The sequence below is a fragment of the Trachemys scripta genome, chromosome 1 (assembly GCF_013100865.1).
Source record: "Trachemys scripta elegans isolate TJP31775 chromosome 1, CAS_Tse_1.0, whole genome shotgun sequence".
NCBI lineage: Eukaryota > Metazoa > Chordata > Testudines > Emydidae > Trachemys > Trachemys scripta.
This window is the reverse complement of record NC_048298.1, coordinates 149,420,832-149,442,568: the sequence shown is the minus strand read 5'-3', so window position 1 is coordinate 149,442,568 and position 21,737 is coordinate 149,420,832. Positions and strand designations below refer to the sequence as shown.

Sequence of the window (21,737 nt, the reverse complement as noted above, 5' to 3'; positions counted from 1 at the left end):
GTCAGCATGTACTGAAAGCAGGAATGTGTACTGAAGCAAACATTTTTATTATAGCTATAGACAGCACACATAGATAGCTCAAAAAACTGCCCCTTTTGGTTCACAGAATGTGACAAGTTATGACACACATGGAAGAAACTGTTTAGTCTTCTGGTATTTTCTGTAACCATGCAGCTCAAGTTATGCTGTGCAGGAAGGAAGAGAGAACAAGTGAGCGATGCGGATATAATACAACACAACCAAGTATCCTACAACTGCAAAACTGTCATAGGCGTTGTAGAAACAAATGTGTTAGTGAAGTCTACCCATTCATGTGGTTTGGAATGCAAAGTCTTGAAGCAAAAGGGGCTATCACTTGGGTTGCTATTCCTAGAATCAGATAGAGGACTTAGGCTAGGGGTGGCCAACCTGTGGCTCCGGAGCCACATGTGGCTTTTCAGAAGTTAATATGCGGCTCCTTGTATAGGCACCAACTCTGGGGCTGGAGCTACAGGCACCAACTTTCTAATGTGCCGGGGAGTGCTCACTGCTCAACCCCTGGCTCTGCCATGGGTCCTGCCCCTGCTCTACCCCTTCCCGCCCCTTCCCCTCAGCCTGCACTGCCCTTGCTCCTCCCCCCTCCCCCCCCAGCCTCCTGCACGCCAGGAAACAGCTGATCAGGAGGTGCAGGGAGGGAGGGAGAGGTGCTGATCAGCAGGGCTGCCGGTGGGTGGGAGGCGCTGGGAGCAGGGTGGGGGAGCTGATGGAGGGCTGCTGATGTATTACTGTGGCTCTTTGGCAGGACCGGCTCCAGGGTTTTGGCCGCCCCAAGCAGCCAAAACAAAACAAAACAAACAAATAAACAAAAATAGCTGTGATCGCGATCTGCGGCGGCAATTCGGCAGGCGGTCCTTCACTCCCAGGCGGAGTGAGGGGCCGTCCGCCGAATTGCCGCCGAATACCTGGACCTGCCGCCCCTCTCTGGAGCGGCCGCCCCAAGCACCTGCTTGAGAAGCTGGTGCCTGGAGCCGGCCCTGCTCTTTGGCAATGTAAGTTGGTAAATTCTGGCTCCTTCTCAGGCTCAGGTTGGCAACCCCTGACTTAGGCAGCCAAGGTGGTAATTAATATTCAATAGAGTGGAATGAAACAGAGCAGTGTGCGGACTGCGAGCCCTTTCTAGGACTGACCATAAGGTGGCAGCACTGCTTTAGAGGAAGAGGTGTGTATGTGTGTGAGTGCGTTAGAGGAAGAGGAGTGTGTGTGTGTGTGTGCACATCACTTTGGAGGAAGGTGTGTGTGTGTGAGTGAGTGAGTGAGTGCATTGCTTTGAAGGCAGGTGTGTGTGAGTGGCCATGGCCAGACTTCAGAAGTGCTCAGAATCAACAATTGGCCAGATTTTCAAAAGAGCTCAGCTTCCATTTGGCCAAATAAATAAGTTTTTCAAAGGTGCTCAGCTCCCATTATGACACTTAGCTAAGCACTTTTGAAAAATCTGGCCACTTCTTTTGTCGCCTAAACAGGAGTGAGCAGCTTTGAAAATTTGGCCCTCTGTATCGCTGGGATCTTTGCAGCCACTGGGAGAAAATCCATGTAAGGTCTTAAAGAGTGAGGGTAAGAATGGTGGCTCAGACCGAAGGGGGCAGGGGAAGGGATTGAAGACAACTCAGTATTTCTGAACGGTCTGTGTCTGTTCAATGTGTACCTTTGTGTGGGAGTTTGCGGGCAAGGCAATCCTTCCAAGTTTTTTGCAGGTAAATGTTGTGCTGTGTCCACACAGGCTGTTACATCCAGCGTAGGTTTGTCTGAAAAACAGACACAGACTTACATCTGTCTTGGTCACTGGATTTCACCAGGACTGTCCAGCTATCCTGTTCCTTGCATGATCCCTGCCCAGTCTGTGACTGCTAAGTGGCTAAATCTACAGGAGTTCTAAAGGTACTTTGGACACATGTAACATGTTGTCTGTGTTTTATGAGACGCTCATATTTTTATAGTAACTGATCCGAGAATTCACTGTCTCCTCCATACCTTGGTGAGGTGCTTGTTTTATGCACAGGAGACACTTCCTCAACCGAGGAGTTAGAACTATAATCAGAACCACCAAGCCTCCTATACCGGCTGCCACAACCCCGATGATTGTTCCAATGGATTCTTCTATGCCAAACAACCCTGAGGAAAGAGGCACAGTGACACAAGACATATTACATGGAGCTATATGCCCATGGAGGATAGTACACAGGAGAAGTTACTGATTTCTACAGTATCTTGCCGAGGATGCTGCCTACTGTGTTACAAATTATATGGATTTCTTGATGGGCAAGAAACTGCAGGTCTCTACAGCAGAAAGAGAGAGTATAGTCCACTGCAGATCATGTGGATTTATTTCAGCATAGGCAGGAAGCAGCAATACACTATGGGGACTGAAGACAGTGTATTGCACACTGATTTGTTTCAGTGCAGGGCTGTAGGCTGTACTATGCTGTGAGGTGATAGTGAATTATGAATCAGGCTGCATTTATAGGGATCTCCCCTGTATTCTTCACGCACTCGTAAGGTATGAGCAAACAGTAAAGAATACTTTACAATATTCTGAGTATTGTAACTTTTCTGCAACTTTCCAAAGGAGACAGCACCAAAGAGGGGTAAGATCTGAAGATGTTTGTTTCTCACTGGGACATGGGGGCCTCCACCACCACTTGACAGGTAGGTAGAGATGTGACAATTCCACATTCTTTGGGATCATTACATCCTGAGGTTCTGGGTCAGAATTCACTGGAACTGAGTACTGCTTGGGGGACATAGAAGGTTTCTGATCTGGGGAGGGTGGTAGAATGGAGAAACAGCAAGAGGAAGTATGTCTTTAGGAGGAAGGAAGTGAATGGGAGAACAGGTCAGGGATCAGCAGAGTGTGGCCAGACCAGACTTAAAATGGCATTTTATCTTTACATCTGAAATGCAATAATTTCCCCAACAAAACTGCCAGATTGATGCACAATCAGACCTAGGTCAGGTATTCATTACATCCCTGTTTGCTGATTAACTTACCAGGCACTAGAAAATGTGGACAACATTGTTCACTGTGATGGCTGCAGGACAGATACTGAGGTCCTTACTCAGTTTTAAATAAGTCCTCAATTAGGAAAGCTCCCACTGACATCAATGGGAGTTGTCTGAGTAAAAAAAACTAGACCTCAGAATTTGGCCGTGATTCATCATTTCTTAAGTTAATTCCATTGACCCACTCATCTGCTTAAAATTAAGCATCCTTTGCAGAATAGTGATAGGGTTACTCCCCATGTGCTAAGATAAGCACCTGTTTGAATGCTTTGCTGAATCAGGGCCTACATGCAGAGGAGGCAGCTTATCAGCAGGTGTCACTAGTTTAAAGGCCTTTGCAATGGACCTCTTTTACAACCATGTAAAATGGGACAGAAGGAAAGCAAAGTGCTGGAAGAATTTGTCTGAAAGGACAGTCAGAAGGGCATGGAATAGAGGAAAAGGAATTGCTTAAGGGAGATACAAGAATAAAGGAATTAAAGCGAGTTAAGGCGAATATTAGGCTGAGCTTCAGGAAAAAAGTCTTAATATGAGATCTATTACAATGTACAAAAACCTCCTATGAAAGGTGAGGAAATGCCAAAACTAGTGTGGGCATAGCCAAGAGAATATATTATGGGGAACAACCCTGAAGCTTGATACACAGTTTGGCCAAGAGGTGGACTAGTCAATATAATAGATCTTTTCCACCTCTAAAGTTCTGATTTATTTAGATCAGTTTTAGGAGGACCAAGTTTTGTGGTAAATAATGTCCATTGTGAGTTAGATTTCTCTCAGGGCATGTCTACATTTTGCACTGGATCAACGGGCAGCAATCGATCCAGTGGGGGGTTGATTTATCACGTCTTGTCTAGACGCGATAAATCAACCGCCGAACGCTCTCCTGTCGACTCGGGTACTCCACCGGAGTGAGACGCATAGGAGGAGTCGACGGGGGAGCATCAACCATCAACTTACCACAGTGAAGATACCGTGGTAAGTAGATCTAAGTACTTCAACTTCAGCTACATTATTCACGAAGCTGAAGTTGTGTAACTTAGATTGATACCCTCACCCGCAATGTAGACCAGGCCTCATTCTCTGGTCCCTTTCATTCAAGCTTATTGCTGAACTGATGCATTCCACTGCCCCAGAAAGATGGAAAAGCAGCTACATTGGTCATGAAGCACATCTTGTGGGGATGACGTGTTAATGAAGCTATCAAAACAAACAATGTGAGATTTCACCAGACAAAGGCCAAGATCTTCTGAGAGGCATGCACTATACTGTCACAGTTATTTTACCAATTAGTATCAGCTCCAGACCTCCTCTTCCATCTACTAGTGCACAAACCAACTTCAAGGGGGGAAAAAGAAGAATTGAAATGAACAGAAAATATTACCTAGTGCTCTCCTGATCCTGAGCTTTGTACCACTCCCCATCACCTCCTTCCCACTGGACAGCGTCACCTGGCAGAAATAAATGCCGTGATCACTGGCTGTCACATTGAGGATAGTCAGGGAGGCATCTCCTTGGGATAAGTTCCCATGTATGAAAGCCCTGGAGTAGTTTGTCAAGACAGTCACATTGTTCTCCAGTAGGTCCCTCTGCCCCTTTTCATCCACTTTGTACCACTTCACTGTCAGCTTGCTCAGGGACGGGCCCCAGGGACTGTGAAATTGGCAATTCAGGACCACAGTTTCACCCTCTTTGGCTTTCTCCTTGGCTGGGATCTGAGCCACAAATGGATGCCATGGCTCAGGGGTGGTCACCACTAGGGGCAGCACCGCTGTGTGAGCAGTAGCAGGAGAGTTGAGGGTGATGATTGCGTTCTCTTTTGCTGCACAAATGAAGACAGCTGCACAGAGAGAAAGATGAAAGGTGTTGAGGTTAACAATAGGGTTGCCAGGAACACCCAGTCGAAAAGGCAGGCTCCCTCCCTGCCCTGGCTCTGTGTGGCTCCCGGAAATGGCTGATATGTCCCTGTAGCCCCTAGCTGCAGGGGCAGCCAGGAAGGATCTGCATGCTGCCCCCGCCCCAAGTGCCGGCTCTACAGCTCCCATTGGCCGGGAACCGCAGCCAATGGGAGCTGCAGGGGTGGCGCCTGCAGGTGCGGGCAGCGCGCACCATGCAGAACCACCTGCCCACCCCTGTGCCTAGGAGCCAGACATGCCAGTTGTTTGCAGGAGCCGTGCAGAGCCAGGGCAGGCAGGAAACCTGCCTTAGCCCCACTGTGCCGCCACCTGGGAGCTGCCTGAGGTAAGCACCGCCCAGCCGGAGCCCACCCCCCTAAAAACCCTGCCGCAGATTGGAATCCCCTCCTGCACACTAACTCCCTCCCAGAGCCCGCACCCCAATCTCCTGTCCCAGCCTGAGCCCCGTCCTGCACCCAAACTCCCTCCTGGAGCTAGCACCTCTCCTGCACCCCAACCCAAGCCCTGAGCCCCTTCCCCCATCCAAACTCCCTCCCAGAGCTTGCACCCCCTCTCGCACCCCAACCCCCTGCCCCAGCCCTGAGCCTGCTCCCACACTCCGAGCTCCTTGGCTCCAGCTCGGAGCCCCCTCCTGCACCCTGAACCCCTCATTTCTGGTCCCATCCTGGAATCTGCACCCCCCAGCTGAATCCCTCACCCCCTCCCACATCCCAATCCCCTGCCCAAGTCAAGAGCCCCTTCCTGCACCCTGAACCCCTCATTTCTGGCCCCAACCTTGACCCCGCACCTCCAGCTGGAGCCCTCACCCCGTCCTGCACCCCAACCCCCTGCCCTAGCCCAGTGAAAGTGAGTAAGGGTGGGGGAGAAGTGAGCAACAGAGGGGGAGGGGTCTTGGGGAAGGGGCAAGGGTGTTCGGTTTTGTGTGAATAGAAAGTTGGCAACCCTAGTTAATAGTGGAACAGTGGGAGCTGCTAGGTACTTAGCACAGCTGAAAAGCAGGTCACTTAGGTGCCTAGATATGGACTTAGGAGCCTAAGTTTAGGCAACCATTTTTTAAAATCTTGGCCCAATTGCATGTGTAAGCAGAGTCAGGATGAGCTCTACCCTGACATCTGGTGGTGAATTATGGCGAGTGTGGAAAAGAACTCCAGGGGCTGATCTTGTTTGCATAGGCACACCCACTCGCCTGGCATGAAACCACAGCAACTCAAAGTGGTTACTTTGGCTGGTGTGGGATCCCCAATTTCTCTGTTATTGGGGCAGGAAGAATAAAGTTTTGTTACCCTGATTCTGTGAATCAAGGCCAGTGGAACTGTTGTATGACAGAAGGACTGAGTGAGTCATTCACCATTACCTAGGTAGCATTTGCTTGTCAAGGGGCATGGGTTACAAAACCCAGTGAATTGAGAGAGGATGGGGATAGGTATTTGTACCTGATGGTATGGGCCCCTTCCCTGAGGGGGTTGAAACACCAATTGCACTACCTCCTCTCTCCACTGTTGAATGTCAGAGCTAACTTTGATTCCTTTAGGAGTCTAGTTACAGACTGCTGAGCTGAGTTCACTTTGGGCCAATCGTGCACCAGCACTGGGGCTCCCCTACTACTAGCTGAAATCACTAAGAGCTGAAATCACAAAAGAGCTAAAGCTATTTAAGAGCTGAGATCACTGAGGCTGTGTTAACTAGTGGGGGAGCCTGAAGCTATTATGTCTAAGCTAACTTAGCTTAGCGGGGGGGAGCGGAGCGGCTCACAGGTCGGTGAGCGGAGTGGCTGGAGGAGCAGCTAGCAGAGCAGAGCCTTGTGGGAGCAGCCCAAGGGACGGCTGGAGCGGAGCGGAGCGGCTCACAGGTCGGTGAGCGGAGCGGAGCGGCGCGGCTCACAGGTCGGTGAGCGGAGCGGCGCGGCTCACAGGTCGGTGAGCGGAGCGGCGCGGCTCACAGGTCGGGGAGCGGAGCGGCGCGGCTCACAGGTCGGTGAGCGGAGCGGCGCGGCTCACAGGTCGGTGAGCGGAGCGGCGCGGCTCACAGGTCGGGGAGCGGAGCGGAGCGGCGCGGCTCACAGGTCGGTGAGCGGAGCGGAGCGGCGCGGCTCACAGGTCGGTGAGCGGAGCGGAGCGGCGCGGCTCACAGGTCGGGGAGCGGAGCGGAGCGGCGCGGCTCACAGGTCGGTGAGCGGAGCGGAGCGGCGCGGCTCACAGGTCGGTGAGCGGAGCGGAGCGGCGCGGCTCACAGGTCGGTGAGCGGAGCGGAGCGGCGCGGCTCACAGGTCGGTGAGCGGAGCGGAGCGGCGCGGCTCACAGGTCGGTGAGCGGAGCGGAGCGGCGCGGCTCACAGGTCGGTGAGCGGAGCGGAGCGGCGCGGCTCACAGGTCGGTGAGCGGAGTGGCGCGGCTCACAGGTCGGTGAGCGGAGCAGCTGCCAGAGCAGTTCGTGGGACGGCAGGAGTGGGACTGCGGGTGGAATGGAGCAGTTCGTGGTGAAGGCTGCGGTGGAACCCCACGGAGAAGCAGCCGGTTGGCCTCGGATCACGTAAGGTGCCCCTTAACACCCTGCTCCCCCCCCCCTTTGAACTCTGGGGCTGCACTGATCATGGACAGAGACTTTGGGGGGTTGTCGGACTTTTGGGACTTTTGTGATTCTTGGGTTGCTGGACCCAAGAGACTTTGGGATTGGTGGACTTTTGGGACTTTGGTGATTCTTGGGTCGCTGGTTTCAAGAACCAACGGGAGAGGACACGGCCTAATTTGCTGGGGTGGGTCTAAGAACTCTAGTTGTGGTGTTTTTTCCAATTTAATGCTGATGTTGTTTACCTCATGTTATTAAACATTTTCTGTTACACTCAGACTCCGTGCTTGCGAGAGGGGAAGTATTGCCTCTTAGAGGTGCCCAGGGGGTGGTATGTAATTGTCCCAGGTCACTGGGTGGGGGCTCGAGCCGGTTTTGCATTGTGTTATTGAAATGGAACCCCTAGATACAGAACCCGGCCCTTGTTGCTGCCAACTTAGATGGGCAGAAGGGTTACACATGTGTGAACGCATGGAACCTCCAGCCCAAGTCTCTGTTCAAATGAGTTTAAGGGTGAATGTGAATATTTCTCACAGCTCTCGTATTTCCCTCCCATTAACTTTTAAATACATCATCTGCCCACTTTCTACCTGGGAGAACCTGCTTTTTATCCACACTGCCCTCAACTCTAAGTGCACCAGGCAGAGTAGAGCACTGCTCAGAGGGGAGAGGGGACAAAATGACAGAAGATGAGAAATTAAAAGGGAGGGAAGAAGAGAGCTCAACCAGCCAAGAGAGCCCAACAAGGAAGGCTACTGAGCTAAATAACATTAGGTAGTTCCTTTATGGGTCATGGTATGGCAGGAAGGACAAGGATGGGACTTGCTTTGATGTTTGCTCAACAGAAAGATGATTGGTAATCAGCCCATTCATGGTCTCTCTCCTTCAACAGCATGAAGGTTGGAATCCGACAATATCCTAAGGTCCCACACTGTTTTGACAGCTGGCATCTTGAAAGACAGAAGAGGTACTCAAGAACACTGCCAACAGACTTTTATCTGTTTATTAACAAGTCTATTGACAGTACCCAGGGTTATGTTCAAAACCAGAGAAGAGGCAGCACTACCCTGCTGCTATTTATATGTATAAATAGTAGAGATGCTATGCAGGGATTTCAAACCACATTTCCCCGGGCTGCTAATCATAGTATCAAACAGCCACAAGCTCTGGGACAGCTGAGTGCGCCTCATTTCTGGAAACAAACCTCAGCTCACAAAACAAGAGGAATCTTTTCCCTCTGAAATGCCTAACTGGAACAACTGGATGGGGTGCCAAGCACGAAAACAAAACAGCAGTAGAGGGTTTAGAATCCATATTTAAAATATTTTTTATTTTCTTTAAAATACAGTTCCCATTCCCCCAGTAACCGCCTATAGAATATCATGGAATACAAGACATTACGTGGTGAGGGGCTGATTTTCCATTGCCTTGAGACTGCTGTTGCCATTTACAGAGTGCAGAGTGAGTTAAGAGGATGTCAAATGCTATCATTCTCCTTTAGTAGTATTTGATCCTCATGCTGCCCTCATGCACAGTTGAACATGATGACCCCAAGTGCAAGGCAGTGGAGAATCAAAACTCTAGTCTCCAGGTTAAGAGTGATCAATTAGAGTGGTTTCTTCATACACACACACGCAAAATCTCTTTTGTGTTTATGTGATGCTGTATGATTGGATATGACCATGACCATTTATATCATTGATATTGCCACTTTATACAGTTGCAACAAATCTTGGACAAATTATGTCATGTAAGGTGTCAATGCAAAAGTTATGATTTGCTAAGTGTGATTATCCTGTTTATATGCGTGTATTATCTTTGCATCTGATATTATGAATATTGGCTATGCACTGGTAGCTTACACTTGTGCAGGGCCGGCTCCAGGCACCAGCCTAGCAAGCAGGTGCCTGGGGCGGCCAATGAAGAGGGGGGCGGCACGTCCGGCCCTTCAGTGGCGGGGCCGTCACTCCCTCTGGGAGCGAAGGACCTGCAGCCGAATTGCCGCCATAGAATGAAGCGGTGGTAGAGCTGCTGCTGATAGCGATCGCAATTGCGATCGCAGCTTTTTTTTTTTTTTTTTTTGCTGCTTGGGGCGGCAAAAATGCTAGAGTTGGCCCTGACATGTGTTGTATTCGTGGGTAACACCCACCAGATAAGATTTACATCGAGGCCAGACAGCTATGTGTTGATGGCCCACTAAGGACACTTCACTCTAACATCAGAGGGGTAGCCGTGTTAGTCTGAATCTGTAAAAAAGCAACAGAGGGTCCTGTGGCACCTTTAAGACTAACAGAAGTATTGGAGAAGACGCAAATGAGTCTGACAAAGTGGGTATTCACCCACGAAAGCTTATGCTCCAATACTTCTGTTAGTCTTAAAGGTGCCACAGGACCCTCTGTTGTTTTTTCACTCTAACAATAGGCCATAGAAGAAACTCATCCCACCCCGTAAGCCTGCCTGTGGATTCCTCAGCAAGAATATGGGCAATGGCTGCCGCTGTGAGTATCAACGTGTGCAAGGACATGTGATATGCTCATGTGACTCTGGACTCCATCTTGAGCCAGTAACTTTCCACAAACTGGGCTGTGAGGTTTTTTTTTTTTTTTTTTTTTTTGAGACGGTAAATTTCCAGGCACCTGGCAGAGGATATAAAAGTCCCCTGAGATATCCCCATTTTTCTTCTTTCCTGTCCTGATTCTCTGGATTTACAAATAAAAGGAGTATTTTGAACTATGTACTAAGGACCTTCCAATCTTTTGGAAGTTACCAGAGACTTTACAAGCTAGCAGTGTATATCATCATTGCTACAAACCTGATATAAGAACTTTGCAATTATTTGTATGTATATGATCTATTAACTGTTATTAACTCTCTTCTTCTTTTATTACTAAACTTTTAGTTTTTAGTTACTAAAGGATTGGCATCAATGTGATTATTGGGTAAGATTATCTGAGCTATATATTGACCTGGCTAAGTGGCTGGTCTTTTAGGATTAGAAGAACCCTGTTTGATTAAATTGGCTTTCAATAACCACTCATCATAGAGTCCAGCTTTTGGCTGGTGAGACTAGGGCTGGAATGCCTAAGGAGACTGCATTTTTGATTTCTGGTGAGACAGAAGTTTACTTTTGTTACTGGCTTGGTATAATCCAATGAAAGAATAACCACCAGTTTGGGATGAGTCTGCCCAATTTCTCAGCAGTTTGTCCTGAATCTGGCATCCTCAGCTGTGACCCACTGAGGCACAATGACAGTTTATAATTAGAATGATTAATTATTTGTGTTATGGTAGTGACTAGAGGGCCCAGTCATAGGGCCCCATTATGGTAGATGCTGTACAAACACAGAACAAAAAGACGGTCCGTGCCCTGCACCAAAAAGCGTACAGCCTGCGTGTAAGACAAGAGGCAACAGATGGATATAAAGATGGGGAGAGTACAAGGTAGTTGTTAGTAAAAGATTCTAATTGGTTACAAAATCAATGTTAAACAGTTATATGGTGATTACATTCTGAAATGCTTTACAAAATGTGCCGTACAACAGACAAAACAGTTGCCTGTGAGGTAGCAATCCACATACTAGAGAACAGCGTGGTAGTAGCACAGCATACCAGTGGCTGTTGTGTCCCCTGTGATATAGAAGAGGCAGGACTCAGTTGTAATGAATATAAAAGTGATTTTTTTATTAAGGCAACCAGATATATACAGTAGCTGTGATTCTCTCAGGCTCTCTTGCTCCCAGATTGGTTAATACAGCCTGTGCTGCCTCATGTCACCACGCAAGATGGCTGCTGTGTCATCCCCCCAGAGGTGGCTGCATTTCTGTGGTGAGTGAGTAATCACTGTACATGTAGTCTATAAAGCTCTTTAGAATGAAAGCCATTTCAGTTAGTAACAATATTCTTTACTTCCTATTCCTAACAGTGACAGTTCTCTGTCAAACAGCTACCCCATTCCACTCCAGAGCTCAATGTCAGTGCTGTTAGGCCATATTTTAAGGATTCCTATAAAGCACTTTGGAATTAAAGGCATTTCAATGGGAAAGATATTCTCCTTCACTTCCTGTCCCAAACTGTTCTGTAATGTTGCTGTGTGCTGTTAAACAGCTGCCACATTCCACCCCAGAGGTGGCTGCATTTCAGTGGTGGATGAAAAAGATTACTATATAGTTAGGTAGGAAAGTTTGTAAAATGCTTAGCGATCTGAAAGGTGTTATGGAAACATAGAACGATGATTATAAATGCAAGTTATCTTCATATTTTCTGCACATTTTCTGACCCTTGATATACATTTGCTCTGTCAGTATCATAACATTGTGAGGGATAGTAAGGTGCCAGTGAGTCAGCCACCTTTCCTTGCTTGTAAAAAGCTGCCTTGGGCCATAATCAGAATGCATTGTAATAGATAATAAAAAAATCTCTCAAAATGGTTGCATGTGATTAAAGTCTGCTGTACCAAGAGTTTATCTCCCAGGATTTCAGAACTATAAATACAGGCATCATCATAGTTATACGTAGGGCCCCATTGTATCCCCACTTCTAGAAGGGGGAAGGAGGTAAAATCCATGGCTATAGCTTGGGAAGACACAGACAGGGCCGGCTTTAGGAAGGGCGGGGCCCAATTCGAACATTTTTGGTGGGGCCCCGGCAGGGATGACTAACAAAAAAAATAATGTAAAAAAAAGCCTTTCATTTCTTCCATGTATTATTTACTTTCCATAACTATATAAATAATAAAATTATATATTCTGTACATTGCATCATATATGCTGTTGATTGGTTATTAATGAGCTCCATTTCACGTGTCTGGGTCGCCGCCACTCCCTGGGGGTGTGCTAGGGTGACCAGATGTCCTGATTTTATAGGGACAGTCCCGATTTTTGGGTCTTTTTCTTATAGGATCCTATTATCCCCCACCCCCTGTCCCGATTTTTCACACTTGCTGTCTGGTCACCCTAGTGGTGTGCACATGTGTGGGTCCCAGCTGCTCCCTGCCCCCCTCATTGAAGCAGGTGTGCAGGGTTACTGCCCTGGGAACTGCAGGGCACCAGTGGACATGGGGCTGGCTGGAGGCAGGGCAGGGGCTCACTGGAGGTAGGGTCTGGCTGCAGGCAGGGCAAGGGGTGCGGGGCTGGCTGGAGACAGGGGTGTGTGGGGCTGGCTGGCTTTGGGCAGGGCCGCAGGGGGGTGCGGCAGGGGTTGCCTGGAGACAGGGCAGGGGGTGCGGCAGAGGCTGGCTGTGGGCAGGGGGTGCAGGGCTGGCTGCAGGCAGGGCAGGGGGGCGGGGCTGGTGCGGGCAGAACAGGGGGGGCGGGGCTGGAGGTAGGGCAGGGGTGCAGCAGGGGCTGGCTGCGGACAGGGGGTGCAGGGCTGGCTGGAGACGGGGCTGGCTGCGGGCAGGGGGGGCGGGGCTGGTGCGGGGACGGGGTGCAGCAGAGGCAGCTGTAAATAGCCCCCGCTGCTTCCCCAGGGCTCCCGCGGCTATTTAAAGGGCCGGGGCGGTAGAAGCAGGGGAGCCCTGGGCCCTTTAAATAGCCCCCAGAGCCCTGGGATAGCGGGGGACTCGGGGGCTATTTAAAGGGCCGGGGCTCCAGCTGCCTCTGCTGCACCCCGTCCCCGCACCAGCCCCGCACCCCCTGCCCGCCCCCAGCCCCGTCTCCAGCCAGCCCTGCACCCCCTGTCCGCAGCCAGCCCCTGCTGCACCCCTGCCCTACCTCCAGCCCCGCCCCCCCTGTTCTGCCCGCACCAGCCCTGCCCCCCTGCCCTGCCTGCAGCCAGCCCTGCACCCCCTGCCCACAGCCAGCCTCTGCCGCAACCCCTGCCCTGTCTCCAGGCAACCCCTGCCGCACCCCCCTGCGGCCCTGCCCAAAGCCAGCCAGCCCCACACACCCCTGTCTCCAGCCAGCCCCGCACCCCTTGCCCTGCCTGCAGCCAGACCCTACCTCCAGTGAGCCCCTGCCCTGCCTCCAGCCAGCCCCATGTCCACTGGTGCCCTGCAGTTCCCAGGGCAGTAACCCTGCACACCTGCTTCAATGAGGGGGGCAGGGAGCAGCTGGGACCCACACATGTGCACACCACTAGGGTGACCAGACAGCAAGTGTGAAAAATCGGGACAGGGGGTGGGGGATAATAGGATCCTATAAGAAAAAGACCCAAAAATCGGGACTGTCCCTATAAAATCAGGACATCTGGTCACCCTAGCACACCCCCAGGGAGTGGCGGGGACCCACACACGTGAAACGGAGCTCATTAATAACCGATCAACAGCATATATGATGCAATGTACATAATATATAATTTTATTTTTTATATAGTTATGGAAAGTAAATAATACATGGAAGAAATGAAAGGCTTTTTTTTCCATTATTTTTTTTGTTAGTCATCCCTGCCGGGGCCCCGCCAAAAATGTTCGAATTGGGCCCCGCCCTTCCTAAAGCCGGCCCTGCTGGAGAGAACAGGAGGATTCAGTCAGCAGGGGCTGCCGATCCGTCCCATTCACCAGGGCTGCCATCCTGCGGCTTCAGCATTAGTGGCTGGGGTGACTTGGGGAAAGGTCTCAACCTCCCCACATCCCACTTCACTGCTGCCAGAATCCCTCCTGCCCCCCCCCCACAGTCCCCTCCCTACCCAACCTGGGTGGGGCTGGAGGAGAGGGGTCTGAGAACTTGAGCTGTGGATTGGAGGTGGAACAGCTGTCAGGGGCACTGAGGGGGAAGTGGCAGGAGCTCCCCGTACAAGGAGGGGGGTTGCCACTGGAGGTCACTAGGAAGGACAACAAGACTCCATCCTGGGGGTCAGGAGGGGGAATCCATCCCTCAGAGGTGGGCAGGGGCTGGGTGGAAATGCTGCTGGTTCCAGGGGCCGTTAATCCCCCCTGATTCCTCGGAGGCGTCTGAGTCTCAGACAGGTTCTCGTTCCCTTGCAGCAGGAGGACGTCACGGCCAATGTGATGCGCCAGCTCCGTATCATGCGGCACTTGCGCCAGGTGCCCGAGGCGCTGCAGGGCCTGTGCCTCTGAGGCCACCAGCAACTCCCGCTCCCTGCTGCAGGTACTGCTCTGGCTCTCTGTAAATGGGGAGCTAGTGGAAGGGGAAATGGAGCCCCCTGGCACTCACAGAAAGCTGATTACAGAATGAGCCCGAACTGAGAGGCACCATATCCGCCCCCCTAAAGAGCCAGACTTCAGTGGTGATACAGCCCAGCTGGGGTAGCAACAGGATTGAGAACGAGGTAGGAAGTTCAGAGCAGCAAGGAAAGCCTGGAGGGGAACTTGAGAAGAGAGGTTGGAAAAGTGCAGCAAAGAGAAAGGTGCAGACCTAGCTGTTGGGTCCAGGGCCCTGAGCTGCTATCAATGTCAGGGTGGGACTGGGTTCCCCTACCGGCCCCAGAGGAGGCGGCGTACACGCACCTGGAGAGGGTTCCCAAGCCCAGCAAGGGGGCTACAGGCTGAGCAAGTGCCCCAGCGATGGCAGAAGGACTTCTGTCTGTGGAAAGACCTCTTTGGACTTTTAGTGTGAGGCAAGCTGGGCCCCAGAAGGGTGGACTAAAGGTGGTGACCTGGCCGGAGTTACCAGGCAGAGAAACTGCCGTGGTGCTGGAGCGACCATGGATGGGGGACGCTAGCCCAGCGAGAGGGCTGTGATGCCATGCCTGGCCGCCGGGGGGCACCTAACGATGAGTAGATTCATTTATGATTGGCATAGTTGGCAGGATTGAGTTCCCCCTGTGATCCGTGAGGGAAGTCTTGGTTGCTGAAGGAATCATAGAATATCAGGGTTGGAAGGGACCTCCGGAGGTCATCTAGTCCAACCCCCTGCTCAAAGCAGGACCAATCCCCAGACAGTTTTTTGCCCTGATCCCTAAATGGCCCCCTCAAGGATTGAGCTCACAACCCCGGGTTTAGCAGGCCAATGCTCAAACCACTGAGCTATCCCTCCCCCAAGCAGGTGTATCAAGGGACCAAGCTGGTCGCTGGATTTCCCACTTCAGTTCCAGGGACTGGCTAAGCAGCCAAAGCAGATCTAGGGGTTTCTCCAGCAGCTCCTAGAAAACCAACAGACGCAGAAGGAAGTGCAGGTGGAGCTACAGACGCAGCAGCAGCAATACCTGTGAGAGATCCTGCAAAGGGAAATCAACCCAGGGTCTGCTATGCCCATGGACAAAAAGAGCAGAGAAGGAGAGCATGCCTGGGCTGTGCTGAGAAGGTTAGCCCAGGGAGAAGGGCATGAGAAAGTGTACAAGCGTGGCCTAATGCCAAGATGGGAGCAAGAGTTCTTTGTTTTGGGGGCAGAGAAGCAGGCCATATCAAAAGACACGGCCTGCTTAGGAAATTGCTGAGTGGCTGAACGAGGGGCCAGGGCCCTAAGAAGTTAGAAAGAAAGGAGAAGGTGTCCTCTGACACAAACCCCCATGAGGCAGGCAAGGTGGAGGTGGCTGGGGTGGCCATGGACCTTGCAGACCCTCCACCAACACACCCTGTCGGGTGCTGCAGGGAGATGAAGGACGAAATGATTGGCCCAGAGATGAAGCAGACTGGAGGAGGGACAAACACAAGGGTGGAGCAGTCCATGGTGGGTTCTCAGACCCTGACCGAAAAGGTTTTGGCATATGCAGCGGCAGTAGCAAAAAGGCAACAGAAGACGCTAAAGGCTTCAGAAGAGGCTCTGCAAGCAGCTGTTCATGAGACTGAGTGGCTGCAGGAAGAGCGTCGGGATACTGCAGAAGAGAAGGTTTGCCCCGAGCGAGCTGGCAGTGGAGCTGCAGACACTGCGCACAGGCTGTACAAGCGCGCAGCCGGTGACAGCGATGAGATGAGGAGGGATGAAGCTTGGAGAAGAATAGAACTTGCCCCCGCGTGGGCCAGGTTCTAAGGAGGAGGGTATATAACGGGGGGCTTGGCCTGTGGGCTATAAAGCCTGGAGCTAGGCCAAATGGATTACAGAGTGAGCTCCAGCTGAGGGGAAACCAGGGGAAACCGCAACAAAGGTACAGGAGCAGGCCTAGCTGTTCGGTACAGGGCCTTGGGGCAGAACCTAGAATCCAGGGTAGGACTGGTTCTCCCACGGTCTCTAAGGAAGGGGATGTACAGGGCCATAGAAAGGGCTACCAAGGCCAGCAAGGGCAGGCCGAGCCAAAGTCAGGCTGAGGAAAAGCCCCCAAGGGACAGAGGATCTTGTTTCAGTTAAAGACATTTTTTGACTTTTCGTTTGGGATGAGCGCGACCCAGGAAGGAGTGGACTAAAAGATGGTCGCCTGGCCCAAGGGCTGAGTTCCCAGCCAAAAACCTGCTGGCGGGCGTGCTAGCCCAAGAAATCTGTGACCCCAGGCCTTGAAGGAAGGGGCACCTATCGGTGAGTGAACTCTGTTACAAGCCTGCTTCCATTGTGGAAACAGCCTGGTATTGGAGAGTGGTGGGGATGGCCTGTGGGCGAGGATGGCTGGAGGGGTCATACAGGAGGGGCAGCAGCGTCCAGTGAGGAGATCAGGGAACGGGTTGTTTGCAGTCCTGCCACTGAGCGGTAACGTGATCCTGGCCAGGTCACTCTCCCACCTGGTGCCTCACTTTCTCTATCTTTGAAATGGGGATCATCCCGACCCACATTAAGAAAGGGTTTGATCCTCTGCTCTTGCTTCCCAAATCCCTGCCCTCCTTGCCCCACACAGGCCTCTGCCCTGTTGCTCAAACTCCCATGCACATGTTAGTGCCTGTGTCACCCCCGCAACTGCAAGGTCTCATGTACAGTCTCCTGCCAGCAAACTGAAGCTGCCACTAGATCCAGAATAGGAATCGCAGTTCCTGTGCGCTGCCCTGAATGGAGTCTAGACCCTGGGCATGGGGAAGGCCAACGCTCACATCCAGGTAGATCATCAACCTACTCCTCTGTCCCAGGAGCAGGAAGGCCTCTGGTTCGTGCTCCCTTCGGTAGCTGGAGCTGCTGAGTTGGGAGTGTGGTGGGCAGAGATGGGAACAGGCCATAGGATGAATCAAGTGTCAGGGGGAGACTCCCTGTGTGTGGGAGATGATGTTGCCCCTCTGTGGGGAATCCCTTCCTTGCAGATGCTGGGCTTTGGGTGCTGGACTCTGCCAGGAAGCCCAGCTCCCATCCCTAGCAGCTTGGCTGTTCCCTACACTGCTGTGCACCAGGCCCTCTGCAGAGAGCTGCTCTGGGCAAGGACTACAGAGCCTGCTGTCATCCTGGCAGGTGTCACCCCAGGTTCCATAATCCTGACCCCTGGTCTCCCTCCGCTGGCAGGCTCTGAGCAAGGCCTGCCCAGAGAACATGGATGACGAGCTCTCGATCCTGCTGACAGCACCCCCCAGCACAGACAAACTCCAGCACATCTTGGAGGTGAGCAGAATGGGGAGGGGCAGCAGGGGTTTTACCTTAGCCCTGGGGACTCCTAGAAAGAAGAGACTGGAAAATCCATGTTTCTATTGGATCCTTCCGAGTATGCATTCGTGATATAAACTCACTGGGTGACCTTGGGGTAACTCACTTCCCCCTTACGGCATCAGTCTTCTCCACTATCAAATCTACACTGGGGAAGAAGGACAGAAGCCCCGACAATCACCTTCACCTCTGGGTGTCTGGTCCTGGGAGCCGAAACCAACTGGACTATCTGCCCCATCTCCTAAACTGCCCTGTCTTTCCCTCCTAGGGCCTTGTCCTTAGTGCTCAGCCTGGCCCCTTCCCAGCTTGTCCCTGACCTTTAAAGGACTCTCCAAGCCCCTCCCATGCCTGCTTCCCTTGGGGTCTCTCTCCTGGCTGAGCACAGGCTGCCCTTCTATCTCTCAGCAGGCCTGGGTCCTAGTCACAGGCTGCGTCTTGTCACGTGACCCCCACACTTATTCCCTTCACCCTAGGGAGCTGCATCACCTGGGCCAGGTGCAGTTGAGCTCCAACCCCTTTCCTGGCCATCTCACCCTGGGACAGGTTGAAACTGGTAACCTGTGGGTAACAGTAACTGGTTGCTCGCAAAGGTGCTGAAGACACAATGGAAGAGGAAATCCTTTGGCCTGGATTGAAATTATTCCGACTGAAAGTGAATGAGAGAAAATAGGTCCAGAGTTCTCTTCCTAGCAGCAGAAAATGTAGCGATTGATAGAGGTTCAGGTCAGAAAGGACCATTATGTGCATCTAGTCGCCCCTCCTGTATAACTCAGGGCCTAGAATGTGACCAAGTGGTTCCTTCAGCCAACCATAGCATGGGACTGAGCCAGAGCACGTCTTTTGGAACGACATCCACATGCAGGAGAGCCAGCTGGCTACCAGAAAATCTCTCTTCTGCAGTGACGTGGGGTTAAGGGACACGGGGGAAAAGACATGGAGGCTGTGACTAAACTTAGAGCAGCAAGGCCAGGAAAACCAGGGTTAGGTCCCAGGCCTGGCTATCAGATCTGCTGTTTTCTATTCCTGGCTTTGGGACCATGAGCGAGTCTCTGCACCGCTGGGTGCCTCGGTTTCCCCAGCTATCAAATGGAGCTAATCAAGGTTTTGTTTGTTCTCCCCATTTTACAGGGTGGGAAACCGAGACACAGTTGGGACCTGTCTACACTACAGGTCTGTCGTGCGTTTGTAATCTGCTGACCCCCACATGTTGTTCAGAGCCTATGGACAACACAGCTCCTAAAGGTACGTTTGTTCTGTGCTTATCCCCTATGTACCAGCAGGGCTGGACAGCATTTCTCACTGTGATGTGGGGAGCAGGTCCTGGGTACTAAGGGTCTGAAGAAGCTCTCAAGGACTAATTTTTTAAAATAATTGTTATCAATGAATTGGGAGAAAACATACAATCACTGCGGATAAGATTGGGGGGTGACAAAATACAGGCAGAGTGGTAATTCCTGATGGGGAGAGGGCAGTGATACAGAGCGATCTGGCTCATTCGGCCAGCTGGACCCATTCAAAGAAAACAAGTTTGAGCAGAGCCCAATGCAAGGTCCTATACGTAGCCACAAGGCACGCCGGCCACACCTCCAGAATGGGGACGTGTATCCAGGAAAGCAGTGACTCTGAAAAGGATTTAGGGGCCAGAGTGGAGAAGCCACTCAACATGAGCTCCCAGTGTGATGCTGTGGTGAACAGGGCTAAAGCCATCATTAGACGTAGGAGCAGAGCCGTGAGTAGGATAGGGAGGTGACACAGCAGCAGTGAGACTGCTATTGGAATACTGCCTCCAGTCTTGGTGTCCTCCTTTGAAAAAGATGGTCCTAGAAATTGGAGCTGGGGCAGCAAAGAGCCACCAAATGTTCTGAGGGCTGGAGAAAAATGCCTTCTAGTGAGCTATTGAAAGAGCTCAACCTGTTTAGCTTATCAAAAGAAGATTGAAAGGTGACTTCACTGAAGTGTTGAAATGCCTTAATGGAGAGAAAATATTGGGTATTAAAGGGCTCTTTAATCGAGCAGAGAAAGGCAGAACAAGACCCAATGGCTGGAAGGTGAAAAGAGACAAATTCCTATGACAAATAAGGCACAAATATTCAACAGCGAGGATGATTGACCACAGGAAGAAGCTACCATGGAAAGTGGTGGATTCTCCATCTCTTGATGTCATTTAATAAAGACTAGATGCCTTTCCGGAATGTGTTTGCCCCAAAAGTAGCTATTGTGGTAGACAGGAGGCCTGTGATATGCAGGGGGTCAGATTAGATGCTCTAACGGTCTCTGCTGCCCATAAAGTCTACTCATTTCTGAGAAACCGAGTGTAGCATTGGGAGCAGCCTCTGCTTATTAAACAATCAGTTTGTCAGCACCTGCAGGACAATTTGGTTCTTAGGACTAGTGAGCATGGACTTGTCAAGAACAAATCATTCCAGACCAATCCTAGCTCCTTCTTTGGCAGGGTTAGGGGCCTAGTGGAGGTGGGTAAACAGTAGATGTGATCTATCTTGGTGTTAATAAGGCTTTTGACACAGTCCCATAGGACATTCTCACAAGCAAACAGATGCTGCTTAGCACTGTCAGAGCAGCTTTTGCTGGGGGATTCTCCCAGCACTTTCCAATAGTGGGAAAGTATGAAATCCCCATTTGACTGCTGGGGACAGAGCCTAGAGGGGGCAGCAACTTACCCCAAGTCCCACAGGTCAATAGGAAACCAGCAATGGAACCCAGGAGTCCTGACTCCCAGTTCCCTGCTCCAATCACTCCAGCGGAGCACACTCCCTCTCAAAGCAGGGGGACCGGACATGAGGGCCTGGTTGTAATTGCCAGCTGTGGGAGGGAGTGTGCAGCAGTGGTTAGTGAAGGGGCCTGGAAATAAGGACTGCTGGGTCTATTGGAGAGTGTCACTAGGAGCAGTGCATAAGATGAGGTGTCCTATCATGTTTACTCAGATCAGATTAGGACATAATAGAATGGCTGAAATAGTTTATTTTATTTGTATTGTATTATTTTGCAATTGTTAAGAGCAGCAACTACTTAGCTCAGACTGAAGCATCTTATCTAATTTTTGAGATCTAAGTGTCTCCTCTTTGAGTGCCACGAGACAATTTAACACATTGTGACAAAGAATTTTCATTGCCACTTGTTATGATTTCAAGAAACAAACTGGTTTAGTTTGAATAGGATTTTCGGTCAGAAACGGTTTCAATGAAATTTCCCCACCATCTCGATTCCTGGGCTCTATCTCTGCCTTTCGGGGGGGGGGGGGGGTTTGCTGTCTGTTAGAACAAGAGTCTGATTTGGATAGGGATAGAGACCTCTTCAATGTTTTTAATGAAGTAAATACTAATGGGAATTGTGTGATCATGGGAGACTTTAACTTCCCAGATATAGACTGGAGGACAAGTGCTAGTAATATAATAGGGCTCAGATTTTCCTAGATGTGATAGCTGATGGATTCCTTCACCAAGTAGTTGCTGAACCAACAAGAGGGGATGCCATTTTAGATTTGGTTTTGGTGAGTAGTGAGGATCTCTTAGAAGAAATGGTTGTAGGGGACAGCCTTGGTTTGAGCGATCATGAGCTAATTCAGTTTAAACTAAATGGAAGGGTAAACAAAAATAGATCTGTGACTAGGGTTTTTTTTTTCAAAAGGGCTAACTTTAAAAAATTAAGGAAATTAGTTAGGGAAGTGGATTGGACTGAAGGACTTGTGGAACAGATGGATCAGACTGAACAGGTTCCAAACCTCTCGGAGGCTCTTACCTTCTAAACAGGGACGTCTGTTTTCTAGTAAAATCAGGAAAAAGAAAGGAGAAAACTCAAAAGAGGTTCCTCCTGGCGCT

General features: G+C 50.9%; 1 protein-coding gene and 1 long non-coding RNA gene across 3 annotated transcripts in view; one reads left to right on the top strand and one right to left on the bottom strand.

The window, feature by feature from the left end:
- Nucleotides 1-63: 63 nt before the first annotated feature.
- Nucleotides 64-21,737, bottom strand: part of LOC117887009 — a 33,060-nt gene continuing 11,386 nt past the window's right edge. Inside the window, exons 2-4 of the mRNA XM_034789245.1 lie at nucleotides 4,418-4,873; nucleotides 2,008-2,148; nucleotides 64-185 (exon numbers count right to left, since the gene is read on the bottom strand). Of these exons, the coding sequence (XP_034645136.1) occupies nucleotides 181-185; nucleotides 2,008-2,148; nucleotides 4,418-4,873 (602 nt within the window). The 3' untranslated portion in view covers nucleotides 64-180. The remainder of the gene's footprint in view (nucleotides 186-2,007; nucleotides 2,149-4,417; nucleotides 4,874-21,737) is intronic.
- Nucleotides 14,574-19,143, top strand: LOC117887015. Of its 2 annotated transcripts, XR_004648100.1 has the most exons (3): nucleotides 14,574-16,860; nucleotides 17,713-17,859; nucleotides 19,030-19,143. It is a non-coding gene; the product is annotated as an uncharacterized LOC117887015 (long non-coding RNA). The 2 variants fall into 2 exon arrangements; XR_004648099.1 differs by having other exon boundaries at nucleotides 14,574-17,859.